The sequence below is a fragment of the Numenius arquata genome, chromosome 8, assembly GCF_964106895.1.
Source record: "Numenius arquata chromosome 8, bNumArq3.hap1.1, whole genome shotgun sequence".
NCBI lineage: Eukaryota > Metazoa > Chordata > Aves > Charadriiformes > Scolopacidae > Numenius > Numenius arquata.
Window position 1 is genome coordinate 45,623,155 of NC_133583.1, and position 21,560 is coordinate 45,644,714.

Here is a 21,560-nt window from a genome sequence, read left to right on the forward strand (position 1 = left end):
CTGCCCCGCGGGATGGGGTGCAAGGGGACACTGCCCCGGAGGAGGGGTGCTGAGGGGACACTGCCCCGCGGGAGGGGTCTCAAAGGGACACTGCTCCGCGGGAGGGGGTGCTGAGGGGACATGGCCCCGACGGACCCCTCAGGGGCAGGAGCCGAGCGGCGTTTGGCGAGGAGAGAGGGATGGGGGCTGCTGTTGGGTGCCCTGGGTGCCCTCCACCCCTGCTCCTCACCTGCCGCGCCGGGGAGCGGGGAAGTGGGAAATCGCAGCTGCGAGCCTTACTCCGTCCTTTGTGTGTATTCAGTTTTCTGCTGTTGAGGGATTTGCTTTCTGTGCACCGAATGTGTGAATTCAGTGCTGCTTAAGCCATGAATACGCGTGCAAGATGTCAGTTGCATTAACTGTGTTAAATCTCTGATGAGACTGGGGTTTACTTGGTCTGGTACACTGTATTTTTTCCCAGGTAATAACCTGGGATGCCAGTAATGTTTCAGTTACTGATTCACAGAACACGAATATATGTTAACATATACTGTCTTTTTATACAGCATTAAAACAAAATGTCATTGTCATCACCGTCATCCTCATCTTTACCTGTACAAAACTGTACTGCTCCTTTATTGGACTTCGATCTTCAGGAAAAGTTTCTTCTTCCTCATGCTACTGAGGCGAGTTCATTCTGTTCCTGTTAAGCTTGATTTTTTTTCATTCTATTTACTTTGTTAACAAGACAGGCTGAGAGAGCTGGGGTTGTTCAGCCTGGAGAAGAGAAGGCTCCAGGGACACCTTATAGCAGCCTTCCAATATCTGAAGGGAGCCTACAGGAGAGCCGGAGAGGGACTCTTTGTCAGGAAGTGTAGTGACAGGACAAGGGGTAACGGTTTTAAATTGGAAGAGGGGAGATTCAGATTAGATACCAAAAAGAAATTCTTTACTGTGAGGGTGGTGAGGCACTGGAACAGGTTGCCCAGGGAGGTTGTGGATGCCCCATCCTTGGAAGTGTTCAAGGCCAGGCTGGATGGGGCTTTGAGCAACCTGGTCTAGTGGAGGTGTCCCTGCCTATGGCAGGGGGGTTGGAACTTGACGATCTTTAAGGTCCCTTCCAACTCTAACCATTCTATGGTTCTATGAAGATATTTCAAAACATACTTCTAAGCTACAGATGGGAAGTAGGTAATATTTCAAAAAATGGGTGAGAGTGCTGGACATAACAATGGTATACTGAAACTATGGAAGTTTGCATATTTGTTTTTTTCTGCTTACGTAGATGGGCTAGGATAAATGAAACATGATGTTTAATCTTCCAAGATGGTGTTTTCACTGGAAGTAATTAAATTCAAGAACTGAGTTTTGGTTATATAACCAAGAAAAAGCTGCACTGTGTTATACAAATTGAGGTCTGCCAGGAAATGTAGTCTCTAATAACCCAAGACACATAAATATATATTAAAAAAATAAAAAAAAAAAACAGTAGATGTTTGGAGTGTAGTTATTTACCTTATGGCAACAGTTGGAAGCAGAGCAGTCTACATTCTGATTTTGTGAGGAAGTGATGTTTTTAGTTGGGAACTTCTCAATTTCTGTTACTCATTTTCTCAATTATGCTAAGGAGATACGGATGTAAGAATATAAACTTGGTCTGACAAATCCTTTTGATGGAGAAGCACCTGGCACAGGCTGAAAGCAGGAGAAATGGATCCTGGTGGGTGGAGAAGGCAAGAAAATCCACTTCTCAAAAATAACGAGTAGTCAGTGGAGCATTGAGTGGAGTAAACAGATAACCTTGTGCTTGGCCAGGGTATCGATCGTGCTGGAGTGCGAGGGTAGAGGCCAGAGAGAGGTGGTTGGAGAAGGGGTGAGGGTGATGGCAGGTCCCTGGTGCTTGACAAAGAAGTGGTGGGGAATGGGATGCATTTAGGTAGTAGGCACTGATACTTGGCTCTTGACTTGCCAAGACATGGGCAGCATCCTGTTCCTGTGCAGCCCTCCCTGGTGAGGAGCTCTTCCAAACTGGGAAATGAGAAAAGCCATTGCTGCCTCCAAATTGGAAGAACTCTGCTATGAAACGTGGTATCAGTATCTGACCAGGACTTGGCCTCCAACTTCACTGGAGGTAACCTTTGCCTTGTAGATTAGGTGTGTTCTGTAAGCAATCAGTTTGAGGGTACATCCTGTGGTATCACAGGCTTTGGCCCTTGGAAGTCATAAATGAGCTCCTGAAGAGCTAACTTGTTTTATGTTGATATCCTTGAATTAGCAAGATCAGTGTTCTAACTGTGAGTGAGACTAAATGTTACATAATTGTGAAGGCTATTTCAGGGGTAAACGTATGTGCCACCTGGGGATGCAGGAAAACTCTGTTCACTGATTCAGCCATATAAAAAGGATACAAAAGCCACCTGAGATGGAAAATATTTTACTGATCTAAGCAAAGAATCTAACAGTCTAGAACACCAAGTATATGTAAGGCATAAACATGGAACCAATGCAAATGTACATTTCTTACATGACTCTTAAACTAACATTTAGTCTTACCATCTTCTTTAATAGGTGTATAAGGAAGATTTTTTTGTTATGTCCTGTGCATAGCCCTGCTCCTGCAAAGTTGGAAAGAATTTGTTGGGCTATGTATGTTAAAGCAGGAGGTGGATCACAATGAATTCCTGTTTAACAGTAGTGTCATATGGAATGGACACAGAAACCTGACGGAGTGAAGAATGTAGATTTCTTTTAAAATTAAATGTGATTTGTCATTGCTTACTGTCTTAGCTTTCTTTAAGAAGTCATAAAGCTAACCTTTTGTTCTTGTAATCTGAAAGATAGGGGTGTTTATTCTGAAGTTTTTTTTTTATTTTTAAAGATAATCTTAATTTTCAGGTTTTCATATACAATACTGTTTTACAGCATAAGGCTTTTTGTTGATCATTAGAGAGAAAGTTCAAAGAGAACTAACTGTGGGGAAGACAATTTCCTGAAAATGGAAAGATAGGATGAGTAATTTAGGTTCCAGTGACTTCTCAATTGTGGGAAGTCTTCTAAACTTCTAAACTTCTGGTTTTGCTAATAAATTACTGTGGGGTCATAAAACACCATTCCTGTTTATATATTAGTTTTTTGCTGATAGCGGATCTGACTCACTGTAATCAGGAAAGGATAGGACTACTACTGAATACAATGTTTATAAGTTTGCAGTGCATGCAGAGGTGGAAACCTGGATGTAGAATTGGGGTCCACCTACTGACTTTACAGATAAGCATGGGATCAAGATTACAGAACATTCTGAGAAATTACGTGCAGGCTGGGATAAGATGAATGTTTTGCAAGGAGTTGTAGTAAAACTTTTGATGCCAGAGTTTCCACCTTGAGGCAGGGGGTTTATTCTCTCATTAGTAAAATTAAAATGTTTAGGATTTACAATCTGAAAGTCCTACAAGTCTATTTTTTTTTAAATGGAAAGTAACTGCACCCCCGAATTCAGACATTTTAAAATGAGAAGTTCAGTTGACAATATTATAGGCACATAAATTCTTTTGGATTTGTAGTAACAGTTAATGTAGGTTGATTTTTGTGATCTCCCAGCCTATGCTTTCTTGTTCGGTCTTCGAATTCTCCTATCTAACTTAAGTTTCTGAAAATTTTTAATACTTAATATTAATCTTTAAAATATTATGAGTTGTAAAAATGCTTTTACTATTTGACTACATTTTTAAATAACACTTAAGTGTTTATAGTATTTAGAGTCCTTTTAGCTAAAATAAAAAATGAAATTTGTGTATGGAATGAGCCTACTTTGTTTTCTTCAGCTACAAAGATCTGTGCACGAAATAAATTGAATCTTTAGGGTTTAAACCACCAACTCTAAGTAGCTCATGAGTATGCAGGCTTTTATATTCATATGTACCAAATTTGAAAATGTAGCAAATTATATGTACCAAATTCAAAACTGTTGAAAAACTGCTAAATCAATTATAATTGGAAGTAATTTTTTAATGTTTCCTGCTTTTGTCTTGCAGTTAAACAGTAAAAACCTTGACACTTTGATGCAGAAGTTAAGTGAAAACAAAACCCAAAATACTGTAAGTAAATTAAAATTTCTGTCTCTTTTTGTTCTAAGCTGTAACATCTGAAAATGGCTACATCATGGGATTGTACAATTTCAAGTGACAGTGGCAAAGTGGGTGTATTTGTGGTTTATCATCACAAAATGGAGTCAGTTTTACAGCTGAAATGTTCATCAGTGTGCATTACTGTTGCATTGCTGTGTACAGACATTAAGATAATTTATTATTTTTTTTCCATGAAGAATCTCAGGAGAAAAATACTTGAAAGGGAGAAACATGTTAAAGAACTTTCATCCAGGCTTCAGCTTGAAAAAGTAAGTGACCAGTTCTGTGTAATTAATGTTTTCTCCCAATGTACTAGATTCTGATTTACAAATTTTAAATGTTGAGAAAAGCAATTATTTCAAAGATCTATGAGAAAAAAGGAAAATAGGAAAATCCAGAAAGATGTTTCCTACAGAAATGTCCTAAAACCTTAAAGACTGTATACAAACCTATTAGAGATACAGATTGTCCTTAAGACTAACGTCCCACAGTTCAGGGAGGGGCACACATCTAGACTAGTGGCTTTTGGCTTCTCATTTACGGATTTGCCATAGTTCTGGAAAAAAATAGTTATAATGAAGTAATACAGAGTAAACTAAAGCGATACTGTTGACAGTTTCCATGGCTCTTTGAGCTCAGGGAATAGGAAAAGGTAGTACTGACAGCAGAGCTGGTATCATCAAAGGCTGACAAGACCTCATTTATTCTCTGAACCAAAGGAAGGGGCTCAGCATGGAAACCAACATAGGAAGAGAAGAATTGTCTGTCCTGTATAAGAAGGTACTATAAAAGTTTCAAAAGTTTGAAAATTATTTTACTGCTAGGTTCGCAATCTGTGTTACAGTACTTGTATACCTGAAGTGCACTTTATGTGTAAGCAATGCAGTGTGGCTCAGTGTTAGTGAGGGACAGAGTAGGTTCCCTTAAACCTTTAAGGAGACAATGGTGTACTTTGATTTTTGTAACTCCTTGGAGTTTGTTGAGAGCCATGGTTGTTCTTTAAGAATTCTTCTTTGCTTAACCAAGAGGACAAAACACTTGGCTGCAGGATAAACTTAGCCAGTGAATCATAATAAAGGAGCTGTGGGGGTGCCCACTTGCACACCTGCAATTGGCGTGTCCTTGTCATTATATTGAAGTGAAGCATCATGTTTGCACAGAAGCATCTTTTGCTTGAAAGTAGAAATGCTGAACAGAAAAGTCTATAAAGACTCTGAATGCCACAGTGTCAGCAAATGTCAGTATTTATGGTATCTGTGCAGCATGCTGTGCCCTGACTAGAGATCTGTCTCTGTCTCTAGAGATCTCTCTAGAGATTTGTGGTGCCCAGCATCTGAAGGGATAAATGATTATCTATATCCCCTTGTTCCTTCTTATGTTATCTCCAATAAATGGCATTTTCATCAATACCTGACTGAGTCTGAGACTGCCTTTCTTACTGGTATCTATAACAAACATCTGCAGTGGTGCATTAAAATGTTATTTTTGTCTATAGTGATAATATGACTTCTTTCTGCCTGTTTTCATTATTTCTTATTTAGAATGAGCCAAAGGAATCAAGTTGCAAGAAATTTCATAGAATCATCTGACCAAAGTTCTGGTGACATAAGTTGGCTCTTCCCTTATGCTTTATGTATTGCCCCCAAATTAGAGTTTGAATTAAGTGTATCAATACTTCTAATAGCAGGTGGTGATCTTTGGTATTTAATGAAGATCAGTTCAGGTCTAATTAGTCTGGACAGAGCTGATCAGCGTGGCTTAATTTTGGTCAAACTGGTAGCTAGATGCCTTTGCTCAGCCCGGATTTCTGAGTTTGTGTTTCCAGGCCTCGTTCATACTACTTAAAGAGTCAGATTAAATGAGACATCAATTATACATACATTCTTTCAAGTTTGTGATTTATGTTTAACATTAAAACATTAGTAACAAGTCACTGCTTGTGAATATACTTGTAAAGCATGTTTTATCTTTTCCAGGTTTTGCAAACATTCAAATGTCAGCTAGAAACTACGGCAAAGTAGAAAGACTATACGTAGCATTATACAGCCTGTCTCCATAGACCAATAGAATTGTGTTTATTTCTCTTTCTTAGGTCAATGTACAGAAAGAAGGCCACCTGTCAAGATCAGTAAAGGCAGTACAAGCTCACCTACAGTGTCAGATTGAAAGAAAAGAAGTGGAAAATTATAAACTAAAAGTGAAAATACAGGTCAACATATTTTTTCTTGTGTTTCAGTTTATTTGAAAAAATTAGCAAAGCCTTATTGTGATCAGAGTTTAACTCAGATATGAGAGTTAAATCTTAAAGTATCCCTTGAAATCAAACTCTTGGTGAAAGAAAAATCCCAAACAGTAAAAATCATTAGCATTTATATTTTGCACAGTCTGCTTGACCACGCTATCTTAATTGCAAGGGGTTTTTTTTTGTTATTCTTTTATCAACTTGTGCATACTAACAGTTCTGTTGAAGAGAAGTTAAGCACACATAGAAGCATTTGCAGTCACCTAACTGTGCTATCTAGAAGACAGATATCGATCCTGAGGCGGTCTCCGTATAGTCAATACAAAGAGATACGCAAGTCCCCAGGATGAGTTTCTGTTGTAAGATAGGGGTGATGAATCACCACCTGTTTCCTTTTATTGACTGTGAAGGAATCAATAAACTTCTTAATACTGACTGAAAGAGAAACACTTAAAACTAATGTCTAGCCTAACTGTGTTTAAACTAGGTGAAATTATTTCCATTTTCTGTGCAAAAAAGCAAGAGGTAAGTGTGGGCATTTGCATCAGTTATTGGCTTTAGAACAAGGCAAGGAAGAGGTTGTGTCAGAGGCTGGAGCTGTATGTGGCTTCAGATTTCAGTATTTGAAACTTGTCAAGAACATAGGCATGAATGACCAAACATTGGCTAAAAAATAATGTATTTCTAATTTTTGAACTTTTTTTAGTAACATATAATCCCTATTAATTGTATCATCTGAAGTTGTTGAAGAACCTATAGCAACTCAATTTCAAAAAAGGTCATATACGTCCATAAATACCTCATTTTATTCTGAACAAAAATTGCTTTCTTGTTCTAGCTAGTATAATTATAGAATTCCAACATTTTCATTAGATACAGTAGCTTGATATGCAACTGTATTTTCATTCAATCTTTATTTAAAAGTTTTTTTTGTTTGCTTTTCAAATAATGCTGAAGTCAGTTGCTAGCTTAAATCCTGGTGATGGTTTTATTAATACCTGGACAAAAGCTTGCAAAAACTTAGCATTACCCTTATGAAATTAGTTCTTAATTTAAATTTACCGCAGCAACTGAATAATGCCCAAAGCACTTATTCTTAGTGTGATTGTGACCTCCTGCGGTTATAACAGGGGATAACAGTCGTTTACTTATACCAACAGTTAAAGAAGTTCATACATAAACTGAGATTTCCTCTTTGGTCTATTTATTGAAGGTGTTCTTCTGCTGTCCCCCCCTGCAAGTGATATCTTTGTTTATTAAATGCCCTGTAAGCATCTGTATATGAAAACTGCTTCCTTCATATTTGGGTTTTTTTATAATTTCATTTTTTGAAGTAGTACTATTACCTTTTGGTGAGTCTCAGTACCTGAGACCATCTTTTACTTGGAAAACCACATGCAGTGAATAAAGCTGGCACATTAACGTAGTCAGTAGGTAAATGCCATGTCATTCTGGTGTTTATTCATGTAGAACGTAATTAAGTGTCAGACCTAGACTCAAATGTAGGAAACATGCATTAATTGTTCTTACAATTACTATATTTATCCAATTAGGATATAAATCCAAGATCTTAATTTTCATATTCAAATTTCATATGCAGTTATACTGATTTCCAGCCCTAGTTACGTGTGTGCGCACTATAGGTTCAGAATACAGATTACTACTACATCAGTGGATATTACTAGGAGCATCGTTAAGGTGATATTCTTTATATAAATCAGTCACTAGGGTTGATGAAACCACTTTTATTTTCCTTGTCATAAAAATGGGCCACGCCTTCTATGTTGAAATTCGGCATTCATATCCAAGAGCACACAGCAACGGTTAGATTGCTCTCTTTCTCCCTACTCCTGCCTGCTTCTGCACCTCCTCAGCCTCTTCTCTTTATCACCTTAATAATGAGTTTCTCAACATGTATTTTCTCTTGCCTGCTGTTGTACATACCTTGGCTAGCTCCTTGTATCCACAAGATTTGAGATACAAAGACGTTATGGAAACAGATTATAAATGTAATTGGTACTCCTGATTATGTTATGTCACAAAATGATCTGTAAAGTATAGAATTTGAAAACAGTTGATTAATTATGCTGCAGATTCTAGAAAAGAAAATAGCAGAGTGGAAACTTCAAGTTCGTGAATACAAGCGCCAGATGCTAGCCTTAAGGGAAACAAGTAAGCAAAAGAAGACTGCTCTGAAAAAAGCAATCAGGTCCCAGAAACAAAGAGCTGAATGCTTTGAAGCAGCTGTGGAAAATTTAACCTCCAGAATAAGAGAACGTGTGAGTGACTACGCTGTGAGCAATGATGTTGTACTATACTCCTGAACTTTTGATGTTTTGTAGTTGAACTGTTGTTTTCTTTACCCATTGAAGACCTGGTGTACTTTCAAGTGTGTGTTGGTTAATTATCCGTACTTCTTTGAGGGATTTATATGTAGTAGAGAAGTATTAGAGACAAATATTTTTGTTTTAAGAAAAGATTTTCATCTTAAATTTTGAAATATTGTTGTATATTACTGTTGATATACAATGCCAATTTACCATGTCTCTTGAAAGTAAGTCTGTACTTAGACTATAGTTTTTTAAAATGTGGGTAGTTTTGTTTATTTTCTTCTGAGACAAGACAAAATTTAAATGCTTTGTTCTAGGGAGATCCAAAAAAAGCCACCTCATATTAAATAGCTCTTGTGTTTAGAAAAAATTGTAGAACTAGATGGCATTCTTCAGTGACATTCTTTTGTTACATAATTCGTAATTCCTGTATTCTCTAGGAAGTCAAACTGTCTGAGATACTGTCAGCTTCTGATGTCTGGAAAAGCCAGCATGATAGAATGGTTGAAGGAAAGACAACATTAGAAATTCAAATAGAAGATCTTAAGAAGTAAGTTAAAGTGCTGATCTATTTTTTTTTGTTTCTGTAGGCAGACAGTGTTGATATTTAGCAGTGTAGTACTCAGTGTTGGAATGTGGTCAAATTTATGTATTATTTTAAAACTCTGGGCAGAATTTAGAAGTTGGAAACTAGAACAAATTTAAGATTTTTAGCCCTTCTTTCTGCTGCATTTCACAACTTTTAAAAAAAATTCATTCCCCAATACAAGAAACATATTCTTGCCCCTGTATACTTCTGATTAGCCTGAACTTGCAAGTACCTACCATGCTGCTTCCTCAGAACCACTTATTTAGTAACTGATTCAACAGCTTGAGTGTCAACCCTTGCGTCTACTGCAGTATAAAGGAGGGTTCTTGGGCTTGTAGTTTCTACTTCAGACTTATGATGGCAAAATTATGTCAGTTCCACTAATGTCTCACCCCATTAGAGGATAGAGAAGCGTTCCTCTCAGAGTCATGTTTGAACAATTTATTCTTGTAAGGAAAAGCAACACAAAATTGTCCAATGCTATTCAAACTATGCAGTCAAATCTTAATTTACATGAAGGATGTATCATTTTCTTTGGCAGACAATGACAAATATCGTTTTACCTTTTCTGTCGGTAGTTCAAAATAAGAAAAAGAAACCTGTAGGTGCCTTTATGCTAGGTCTAAGGCGGAATTTCACTTTACAGAGAACTTGATTCATACTCAAATATGTAACAGCTCAAATTAAATTGGCTTGACTCTTTTGGTTTTGTTTCAGAAAATCTGATGTTTCTGAAAACATTTTCAGCATATTTTAAATTTAACAGGAGCGCAGGTACATGACATCAGTCCAGAAATTTGTATAGCCCACTATTGGTGCAGTGTATATGAGGAGGCATCTAGGAAAGAATAAGAAAAGGGAAGCATCTGTGATACTTCCCTCAAGTACTCATTCTTCCTCCAGTTGTTTTTTGCTGTTTTTATTTTAGCTGAACATATAAGTCTTTGCTTGAAATGTACCGTTTTAACAAGACTTGTTCTACTAGGCAGTGTATGACTAACTAAACAGCAAAACAAATTTCGTTGTTTAACTTTATTAACATGAAAAGCAAATGGTGAGGCATAGCACAAGTTGTTGCTTTTAATAATGGAGAGTATCATTCCTAAACTAGTTATGGAATGTTCTTAGCAGGGCATTATCTGATAGACCCTATAAATTCAATGTAATTCCATTTTGTCAAGTATGTGTATACATAGTTGTCTTGGAAGTATGCTTGGGTGTTCTAAGTAATGAATTCATTTGGACTCGATGATCTCAAAGGTCCCTTCCAACCACTAAGATTCTGTGATTCTGTGTGATTTATAAATGAGCTAGGACCACTTCCTTGGTGGACCACTCTTTTGGATAGTTTTTTATTTCAATAGATACTCCTTTCTTGGGATGCTTAAATGCATTCTCCCCCTTTATGTTTTTAAATAAACTAAGAGCAATGAAGGAGTATGAGTTAAGATACAATTTAATTTGCATAGTGAGAGTTTTGGAAGCATTGTATATTATGCAGAGTTCTTGCCTATCTAACAAGGCAGATCACAAGCCTTTTGGAAGACCTGAAAAAAAAGCAGGAATGGAGAAGAAACTCAGATGAGGAAATTCTTGGAAAGCTAAATTCTGTTAACTCTGAAAATGAAAAGATTTACCTTGAAAATGAAAAATTAAAGGTGAGATCATTATAAATCATTGTTGAATGGCTCTGCATTTCTGATATATTAACGAAGTAACCACATTAATTCCCTTTGGGCCTTCTGTCTAGAGATCCCAAACCCGTAGAATAAATTTTGTCGCCCCTTTTTTACAGTAAGTGAAAATGAGACATTAAAAATTTATCAGTGGAAATCTATGGCAAACCTAGGAACAGGGTTGTCTAATCATCTGATTAATGAGGATGCCATTTATTTTACTGTTGGTAGCCACAAAATTGCTTAACTAGAAAATGTTCTTTTATGTTTATAAAACTTCCTTTCAAATTAAAGAACTGAGTTTAGCTCAATTATTAATTTCAAGTTTTAAAGAGTTTACAGATTTTGTATTGTATTTATCCTCCAAAATAAATGTTCTCATGGAGCTGACAAATTGTGGGCTATCATTTTTGTTTGACAAGATAAATAATTGTGTCACTCTTTTTAATGCCTGCAGGTCACTTCCTAGTAATATCATATTGTAGATTGTGTTATTTCAATAACACTTTTACAATTTTTACATTGTCCATGTTTTGATCAAGGTTTACCTTGCTACATTGGAAAACAGTGCTGTTTCTGTTGAAAATGAGCTGCTAAATCTGCAAGAAAAGGCAAAGCTGCAGGAAAACCTTGTTGAACAGTACAAAAATCAGGTGACTAGAATAATTGAAATGTTCAAGTATGGTTTTTGAATTTGTAAGCAGTTTTGAGGAAATGATAAAGGTTTTGTTTGTAATAAAAGAGATCATGGCGATTGTAATACTGTTGTAACATCGAGGATGATAGAAGAGAGTGCCATTACAAACCACATCCGAGAATAGTCTCCACACTATTACTAGTACACATAATCCTTACTGAATTTTGTGGCACCCAGTTGAAGCTCACTGAAGCAGAGCTATTTACATACTTGCTTAGAAAAGATTTGCTTCCTAAAAAGCAAGTTGGCAACCCAGTAAAATATATTTTAAAAGTAAACTTTGAGTCCGATGTCTTTAGTGGACACATCCAACGATATTTTACCTCTCCTTGGTAATATCTTTATTTCCACATTCCTAAGAACAGTAAACCAGCATTCAAATACCGTTGTAAGAGTCTTTTTATTTACATAGATAGCTCCACATTGAAACTATAGGCAAAACATAAATCAGACTGAAAATGGGCTTTTTATCAATTCCTTTTTTGTATTTGGCTTTATTTATCAAGAAGACATTTTTGAACATTGATTCGAAGTTTTATATATTTCTGTAATAATATAGACACCATTTCACTGACAATCTTTGCATACCTCTTTTTAAAATCACTGACAAGAGAAAATACATGATACGAAATCTAAGTACAGTCAGTGTGCCTTGCCTGTGGAATGCATCACCACGATTAAAGTTGTTGCCAGCTTTAGGATGGAAGATGTAGTTCCAGGCAGCCTTAAGCAGTGAGTGCGATGAAGTTCCCTAGCTCATACCTGTGGTGAGTCCAGGCGGGAACTGTCGGCGATACTTGTTATTTGGGAAGAGAAAGGTGAGTCATACAGGCTGCTTCTCTAGCACAACTCTAGCTCATTCTCTGTTGTTGAAAACAAAATGTTGATATCACAGTGCTTTTACCAGGTTACCTTTTATATTTGCTGTGGTGAGTAGGATAATGAAAATAAATAACTTCATATAATGACAAATATTGAAAATCTACTTCGAAATCAAAGGTTTTCCTTTATGCTTCATACTAATGAAGTATCTTTTCTATATTTAAAAATGTATGCGAAAAATGTATGTTGTCCTAGGTACAAAAACTACAAACAGCAGTAGAAGAATTGAAATCCAGATGTGGAACAGTCTTAAATGAAAACAAAAGAATAACAGAAAACAAATGCTTAGAAGTAGTTAAGGTAAGTTTTGCAGTAATAAAGCATGTTTCCAAACAATTCTGTAGGACATAAATCTTTCCTACATTATTGTGATCCTCTTATTAGAAGTCACAAGGTACTGGCTCTTTTTCTTTTCTTTTTTCTTTTCCTTGTATAAAATTGTTTTTAAATTCACTAAATGTTTTACTAACTCTTACTTGTGAGCTGGGAGTTTTTTGGATACTACACAATTGCAAACACTTGAGAAATGGTTCCTAGAGTAATGACTAAGGAATTGGCCTGCTATTTTAGGATTCAAGAATTCTTTTATCACTTTTAAATGTGATTTTGTTGTTGATGATTTTAAAACTAAATCCCTCAACAGAACAGCTGTGAAAGTTGTGTGGGGAAGCAAACCTAATATAAAACTGCTTTGTTGTAACTAGCAGTTAAAACAGGGAATCCACACAGAGATGAGTTTTAAGTTTTTCAGCAGATGGATCTGAATACTGGAATACAGTTAGCACATTCTTAAGCATCAGAAAACAATACAAAATTGTTAGGGAAATCACTTTCCTCAGTTCCACAGTTCAGTAAAATACATATTATTTTAAGTAATAAAGCTGAGGCAGGGACACGTTTTGCATTGCCTGCCATGTTCTGTTTTAGAGAACAGAATTAGTCCTCACAGAGAAGGATCTTAGGTGTTCATTTTACTCCATACTAACTTTATTTTTCCGTGGTTGAGTTGTAGAATGGAGAAAAATATTTTCTGATCCCGTAACTCATATTTGCACAGCATTGTGTGTGGCTTCAGATGGCATTAGGTGTTGCCCTCTTTTCAAATACTGCAATAGTTGTATGGTCAGAATTTTTCCTATAAGCTGCTTAGTGTGTCTGCATGCCATCTCCTAAAATATATTGCAATAAAAATGCAATCAAAATTTGGGTATTGCATGATGAACTGCTAGTACTTGCATAGTTTTTTAAATTGTTATTTTGAATGTTATTGAGTCACTTAATGAAATGTAGTCAGAGATGGAAATTTCTCCAATGGTGAACTCGTAACTTTGTCAGTATTCTATATAATAGGTGATATTATGCAACTTGTGTAGAATTTCAGATTTATTACTGACATGGAAAGCCATTAAGTATAACAACAATTAATTTATGGTTACATTTTTCTCCTGTGATGCTACTATACAGGTGAGGGACAAAACAGAGGCTGAACTAAAGGAGTTAGAACAAGTTTGTGACTTGCTGAAAGCAGCTGAGGAGAAGCAACAAGAATATCAGGAAAATCTCATATCCTGGGAAACGATCCATACACAGAAATGCAAAACCCTTAAGGAGCTGCAGGTTCAGGTGCTTAAACATGCTGATTTTTAAAGAAAAATGAGAAAATTATGTGGAAGAAGAAGTCTCTGGAACATTTTTTTCCTATTAGCGTGTGTGACAGTTGTGCGGCTTCCTTTGTTATTTGCTTCATAAATCAAAAGCTTCTTCTGTAGAAATAGCATAATGCAAATAAAACTATTGCCAACTGTATTTATGTGAATTCTGTATGTGACAAGACTAATTACTTTTAGATTTGTGTCTTTTAAGTGATTATATTCTTGATCCTATTGAATACTTATGTCCTGAGATGTGTTGCAGAATTCTTCCCTGGAAATAAATGTGCAAGTCTAGTTATTGTTTTTATCTAGTGGAATAATTTAATTCCACATTAGTTTTGTTTTTAATGACTAATTTATAAACCAGACAATATTTGCTCAGATACATAGTCATAAATTATATTGTTGATGATGTAGAACCATAACATATTAATGATTACATTGTGTTGGTGGATAAAATATTCTTAAAAATATGCTTTAATGGGTTCATTTCTATTTTTAGCAGTATTTTAGCACTCCTGCTTGTATTTTCTCTTAAGCCTGAATATGAATATTCCTCAGGTTTTTTTTCTGTGACACCAGTTTCAATGGCAGGGCTAAGTTGGGGGAGTTTTGTTGTTCTCTTTTCTTTCTTTTTTTTTTTTAATGTGCTTTTGAGTTAGAAGAGAATATTCTACTAGCACGAATGACAAAGGTTTTTGAATCAGTAGGGTGGGAAAGGGGCTTAATCTTCCTGTGTCAGTGGGAAAATTGCAGCAGAAACATAGGGGTTCTCTGTGTCCCTATAGACTGCATATGCTTTAAAAAAAAATAGCTCTTGATTTTGTTTTAAATTTCCAAGATGATCTTTATAGCATCAGATTTTGTTCTTGTTTGTATGATTTTAATTATTCCTTACAGGAATGCTCATAAGCTCATAAATTCATCTTTGCTTAGCAAAGTACTTAAGCAACAGTTATTTTTTGAGGTGCATATATAAAATTATGTATGTGATTTTAATCTAAGGACGTTTTACTAACTAAAAGCAAAAAAATTTCTTTAAGTATAGTGAAGTATTTGGGAATATAATCACTAGTCTGGTGGAACAGCAATTAAATTTCAGCATTAAATCTTGGTGACGTCTTTCAGAAATTCTAACCCTTGATCTTGTGACCAGAATTTAGAAGAATTCCTTTTGAAGTAACTGAACCATCTGCAGAAACCCTCTTCTGGGTTCAGCTGGACCAGGACATGTTTACTACCCCTCTGCTGGTAGTTTCTGCTAATACCAGTCTGCTGGTTGTGCAACCTGTAATTCACATAAAATCAGCCAGATTAGCTCAAATTGCTGGATCGAACTGCTTGAGGTAGTCCGATGAATGATGGAGGTTTCCGCTTAAATAACAGTGCCAGCAGGCTGGTGATGTGGCTATTTATTGCTAACCTAGTGTTGATGGATGGTAGGAAGAGCAATAATCTCATCACTACTGTTACAAGATTTAAAAGAAAACATGTAAAAGTTTGTCAGTCTGGATGCTGGGCAGGGGAAGACAGTTTGGATTCTTGCTTTCTTCAGCATCTGCTGCTGATATACCTTTTTTTAGGAACTTGATTGTCTTTTTTGATATTCACTACTTTCTGAAATTCTTCGCCAGTGCTAGACTGTTCTGTGATAACTATATATACGCAGTATTATTTCTGTGCTTCCTGTGACTGTAGCATGAGGCAACTTATTTTTGCTGGAATCTAAAGCTTAAGAGTCAAAGTTCACAAGGAGGTAAACCCAGCCGACTCCTAATGCACAAGGCTACATGAGCAGCATATGGGTTTTGTTAGGACTTCACTTTGTTACATAGCAGGTTTTCAGTCTTAAAGCGTTCACACAAAGTTTTAGTCTGCTACTTTGGCTGTATTTTATTTGTTTTAAATACAAGATAATGTTAACTTGGATATAATATAGTGTTTACCTGAAACTACGGTTAAATTATTTGATTGGATTTTAATAGGCAAGCTTACTTTACTCTGTAATATCCTGTGTATAGGCCTCTTCAACTAGAAATGAATTGCCATTTTCACATGAGGAAGACAGTGTAACTTCCATGGGCAGTCATTCCTTAGAAGAAGAAAAACATAACATTCAGAAGAAATATGAAGATCTTAAAAGGTAACTTTTTAAAAATCTGACTGCAATTCTTTCCTACACTTTTCTGCTATAGTGAATTATAATGCATTAATTTGTTTTGCATAAAGGCAATTAGAAAAGATGGAATTTCAAAATGAAGAACTTGCTTGTCAGCTCAAAAAAGAAGATGAGAATCTTCAGTGCAGTAAATTGCAGCTTGAAGAGAAAATTGCAGAATATAATGGATTAACCAGACAACTGGAATCTGCTTTAGAAGAAGGGAGAAAAATGGTATTGATGATTTAATACATCTGTTAATCGTGTTTGCCATTTTCTATTTAAAAATAGCTTTAAAAACAAATGTGCTTGAGAAGAAAAGATGGAACAAGATTATTTTGCATGTAGGGAGCAATACTAAAAAGTTACTGGGAATTTCTGCATCTTTAAGTATGGATTGCCCAATTCAACTTCTTTATGGAATTTGGATGCTATTGAAATTAACAGCAAAGTTCAGTGGGCCAACATTTCACTATCATTTTTTTGGTGACAAATCAAGGTGCTTTAACCACCTAATATTAAATCCCACACACATGGCAAAAGGCTTCTGAAAAAAAGGTTAATCTTGACTTTTTCTTATTTTCTTTGTAATAGGCAGCCCACAAGAATTTTGGTGTTGAAATCTTTCTCATTTTAGAGGAAGGCTTTGCACACTTTTAATATTAAACAGAGATTTGTCATTTATATAAAGGATGCAAAGAGTAAATCAAATGGAAGAGGAAATGTAGGAATTTAGATTGTAGTGCATTATCTTATTTTAATCAGAAAATATGTATGAAGCTATAATTTCTGTCTCATTAATTATGTTGAAATAAACCATATGAATTTTCACAATACTGTCTGAGGATATTGATTCTGTTTTGAAAAAATAACACATTTGGCTTAACTTACAAATGAGTTACAAAAGTGTCTCCCTCCCAGTAACATTACATTTTTTTCCAAATTTAAACTTCTTTCAAATTTAGCCAGAATGTTCCCAGGTTTGTTTAATTTCTGTGCATGAGAAATAACTAAAGTATTGATGACAGAATAGGAAATAGAGCTATTAATGCTAAGGCTCACGAAAATAATTTCGTTTGGGCTTTAAGTGAAAGTAACTAAGCATCATTTCTCTCTCATTACTGTTATAGATAGCTGAAGAACTGGAAAAAATGTCCTACAAAGAACAAGCCCTTCAGACAAAAATATTAGTTCTTGAAACTGAAGTGAGAGAAGGGCAAGAAGAGAAAAAACAGCTCCTCTGCATATTTCACCGTGTGAGTAAATAATAGTGCTTATGACTTAAGAAATTACCACGTCACTGTTTACAGTAAAAGTCCCTTTTACTGAAAACCACACTACGAATAGCATTGATACTCACTTTCAGGAACAGCAAAGTAATTCAACTTGACAATATACTTTGTATATTGACATTTCTAATAGACTTAACAGATGCCCAGTCTAAGTAAGTCAGTGGAATAATATTGAGTTTACATCTCTTATTCAATCCAGTTTTCCCAGCAAGGCAAAAATCAAAAAATATGTATGAAGTTGTAATTTCCCTTTCAGATTAATCATGTTCAGTAAACATACCTAGATTTGAATAAATCCATAACAGTTCAATATACTGGTATTTTTTTTTTCCCTGAGTTGATTACAAGAATCTGATCTTACTGGAATTTGTGAAAAGCTTTCAGTTTATATATGGATGTTGCACATAAACATAGTTAGTAACAAAAGAGATATTCTGATTTTTCAAAGTGTCAAAGTGTTTAAATGCCCATGTTTTGATATTCAGCAAAGCCACAGCCTAAGATTGTATTTGGATGAGTGATATTTTCTGAAAACAAACAAACAAACAAGTCTGATTTATTCTTTTAGCTAATCTAGAAAATTTCAGCACATTTGCTATTAATAAAATGTCAGACATAGATGAATTCCCTAGACTAGTGATGGCAAATAATTTTCTTTAGTCAAAGTTTTGATACAGTTAGAGATTTGTACAGTGATCAGTGATAATAAGCTACAAAGCTATTTAAAATAAATATAAAGACATTGAAAAGGTTTACTATCATTCTCCTAGACTTTCAAAAACAATATTCTGTGTTCCGACTTGAAGCATTCAAGATTAAAATCAAGCCAACCTAAGTGCAAACTCTTTTCAAGATTTAAATAAGACATCTGAGATATGGTTCTGAATACAGGATGCTTTGATTAATTTTTATCTGTATCAAGTATGATTTAAAGTCTGCATTTACCCAAAGACAAAAGTGTTCCTAAAACAAAATCAGACATTGGCTAGTGTTTTATTCTACTTCAAATATTTTTTCATAGGAATTTCTTACTATGTTAAAGTAAAATGGAAAATACAGAAAATTTTCTTTGAAGCTTACAGTTAAAAATATAAATGTGAAAGATATAGATGTCTGAGAGAACTGTTCTAAATTAAATAATTGCTTTTTATTCCAATTACATTTACATATAACTGAGAATGGATTATGGAAAATGATAAAATGGTCTTATTGCTGTTGCTGTAGTGAAACTGGAAACAAAATAGGACTGTGAAGGTAACTTTATTCAGTTATTCATTCTAACCTGATTATGTTTTTCTAAGGCTGGATTTAAATCTGACGACTACAATTCCATGTCTTAAAAACTGAATTTATTTTAACCAACTAGCTTCTGACATCTGTAATAGACATAATAGGAAATACCTGAATATCTGTAGTATTTATATAACAGATGATCTATGGTGTGCATCAGGTACGGAACTAATGAGCTATCGATCATCTTTCTTATATAAGGAACTGTAGACATCAGAAATCACGTTGCATCAGAAATAAATAACAGATGTTTCTTTGAAAAATTAACATGAGAAAGAGTGTTAAGTCCATAATAGATTTAAGATGCTAGGAATCTTTCATGATAAAAATTCAGAAGGTTAGTTTTTACATTCCCAGGTCTTTCTTTGGATTATAAGCCTATTCAAACATGTTCAGTTTGGTCCTGACTGAATATAAATAAAGCTTTGATATTTTGAGACCTTTTTGGGAACCTTCAGTTTTATGGAGCCTCTGAAAACTTTCACAGGTAAATAAGACAACTAGTACCTAATTTTTATAAGCCTTACACTATTCTTTTGATTGATTTGTATTTTATTTCTAATTTGCATTGCATTTCTCTTTTTTCTTTAGAATGGAAAGCACCATGAAGTATGTTTGAAAGAGCTGGAGAACAGCCTGCAGAAGTCAGAGAACAAGAACCACAGCATCCAGAATTATGTGCAGTTTTTGAAAGCTTCATATGTAACAATGTTTGGCTGAATTCTTTAGTTTATTTAATAATAAAGAAAATTTTCAATATTTGGCTCTAACTCTTGTTGGAGGCACGACTATTGAGGCCTTATAGTATTTTGCAGGATTGAGTACTATAATGTTAGTTCTTGCCTAGGAAAACCTCTGCTGTGGGCAGGGAAAAGCAGGTCAGTCATTATGTTATATCCTACTGGCTGGTCACATATGAGAAATTTATCTGGGGTTACTGATATAAAAAATTGTATTATTCATGGAACAGAAGTGACAAGGCAGACTGCATGACAATAGGGACAGGTGTGTAAGTGTGGGGTATGCGTACAAAGTCGTAAATTGGACTGTGAATTTACCACGTGTTAGGTCCCATGCTGTAAAATCTTACATGTGTCCTTTTAGCCCATGGAAAATGCAGATGATCACAGATTACCTTTCAATTCACATCAGGTAAGACAACACCCATGGACTGGTTGCATAATAATTCATGTATTTTAATTATTTATACACATATAAAATTTATTAGCCATTATACTTTTGTTAGTGTAGAAATCTAGTTGCCCAAGATAATGATACCTATTCTATCAAGACAGGCAAAAATTTAGAGAGCATTAGGTTCCCTTCCTTTCTTTCCCCTATAGTTTAGCACCAATGTAGCAGGTCCTGCTATGCTGCGTGGAGTATTTGTCGCCACAAGGCTGTCCCATCCAGCCTTTTTTCCCTATATCCCGTTATGATCAGAAGTATACTATAGAAATATTTTACAAATATAACTAGGAAAGTATTTTAGATACAGATACAGTTTAAACTCTGAATACGTTGATATACCCTTTCACAGTGACACAGCTCCAGTAAGGTATTTAAATACTTGTCTGTGTTTGAGTACAAGAGCTGCTGTTCACTGAAGTAAGACTGACTTATGCCTCAGGTTAAGCATGTAAATATTCAGCTGATACGGGGCTAATAGAAAAACCAATTCTGATTGAGAAAGTAATTGGTTTTATAGATATATGCTGTGATGTTTTTTGACAAGTAGTACATTCAGGTAAATATATGTAATTTAGAATGTGTATTTAAATAATTATTTTTTTTTTGACTGAGAACACAGATTAATTCATGCATAGACAATACCTGCTTGTTAGACATATTATGTTATTGTTAGTTATTTATAATGTGTAGAATGTTGATTTTTTTTATTTTTTGCAAATGGTTATTCATCCTAACAAATACTCATATATGTGCTAATGATCTGCTTGTGTGCACTTTTTAAAAATAATCATTTATTATATATGACAGTAGTTTTAGGGCTTTAGTTTAGTAGAGTTTTGCATTACACACACACACACTTACAACCTTATTTGTATTCATTTAGTTCTGCTTGTGCTGCTTATAAGCTATCAAAACCTTTTTGAAAGGCATCACCTATGAAGGAAAGATTTCAGAAATAAAGAGTTGAATCCAGTCCATGAGTAGTTTTTAAAAGGCCATTATGGAAAATTTTATGCTTTTCATTGATAAATGATACAAAGATGTACAGTAACTTGATTTCAGTACATCTTTTGCTATCCAGGAAATTAGATTTTTTTTTTTTTTTTTTTAATTCCTGTGTCATTTGCAAGAAATAGATCAGGAATTATTAAAGTTGCTGACAGCTTCAGGTACTTCTTTACTTCTAAATGTCTACAAACAGAATAAACGTAAGATATGTCAAAGTATATGTGATTTGATTTGTTAAAAAATAAGGAATTTGTATTGTTTCAGCTCAACCCTTAGTTTCCATTCTATTAATCTAGTCTTTCTCTCCTTTTCTTCATATTCAATCACTGGAATATACATTTTCCATTCTATTAATCTAGTCTTTCTCTCCTTTTCTTCATATTCAGTCACTGGAATATACATTTGTGATCTTGGAATCTTAGAAATATCATAAAAATGAAGACAGCATTT

The 21,560-nt window shown here is 35.0% G+C and overlaps 1 protein-coding gene across 1 annotated transcript; it reads left to right on the forward strand.

The window, feature by feature from the left end:
- Nucleotides 1-557: 557 nt before the first annotated feature.
- Nucleotides 558-19,666, forward strand: ODF2L (outer dense fiber of sperm tails 2 like). Its single transcript, XM_074151896.1, has 14 exons — nucleotides 558-628; nucleotides 4,004-4,073; nucleotides 4,301-4,372; nucleotides 6,196-6,312; nucleotides 8,439-8,624; nucleotides 9,116-9,225; nucleotides 10,787-10,922; nucleotides 11,483-11,593; nucleotides 12,715-12,819; nucleotides 13,984-14,142; nucleotides 16,193-16,314; nucleotides 16,401-16,563; nucleotides 17,460-17,585; nucleotides 19,503-19,666. Exons 1-14 carry the CDS (start codon nucleotides 558-560, stop codon nucleotides 19,629-19,631), a joined length of 1,677 nt encoding a protein of 558 aa, XP_074007997.1. The 3' UTR covers nucleotides 19,632-19,666.
- Nucleotides 19,667-21,560: the final 1,894 nt, after the last annotated feature.

What these genes read in the sequence shown, in the direction of transcription:
- ODF2L (XM_074151896.1), top strand. Translation starts at nt 558, where the DNA reads ATGTCATTGTCATCACCGTCATCCTCATCTTTACCTGTACAAAACTGT. An exon ending in CCTCCAGAATAAGAGAACGT is followed by an intron (nt 8,625 to 9,115) that starts GTGAGTGACTAC and finishes TGTATTCTCTAG; the next exon opens with GAAGTCAAACTGTCTGAGAT. An exon ending in TTAAGGAGCTGCAGGTTCAG is followed by an intron (nt 14,143 to 16,192) that starts GTGCTTAAACAT and finishes TCCTGTGTATAG; the next exon opens with GCCTCTTCAACTAGAAATGA.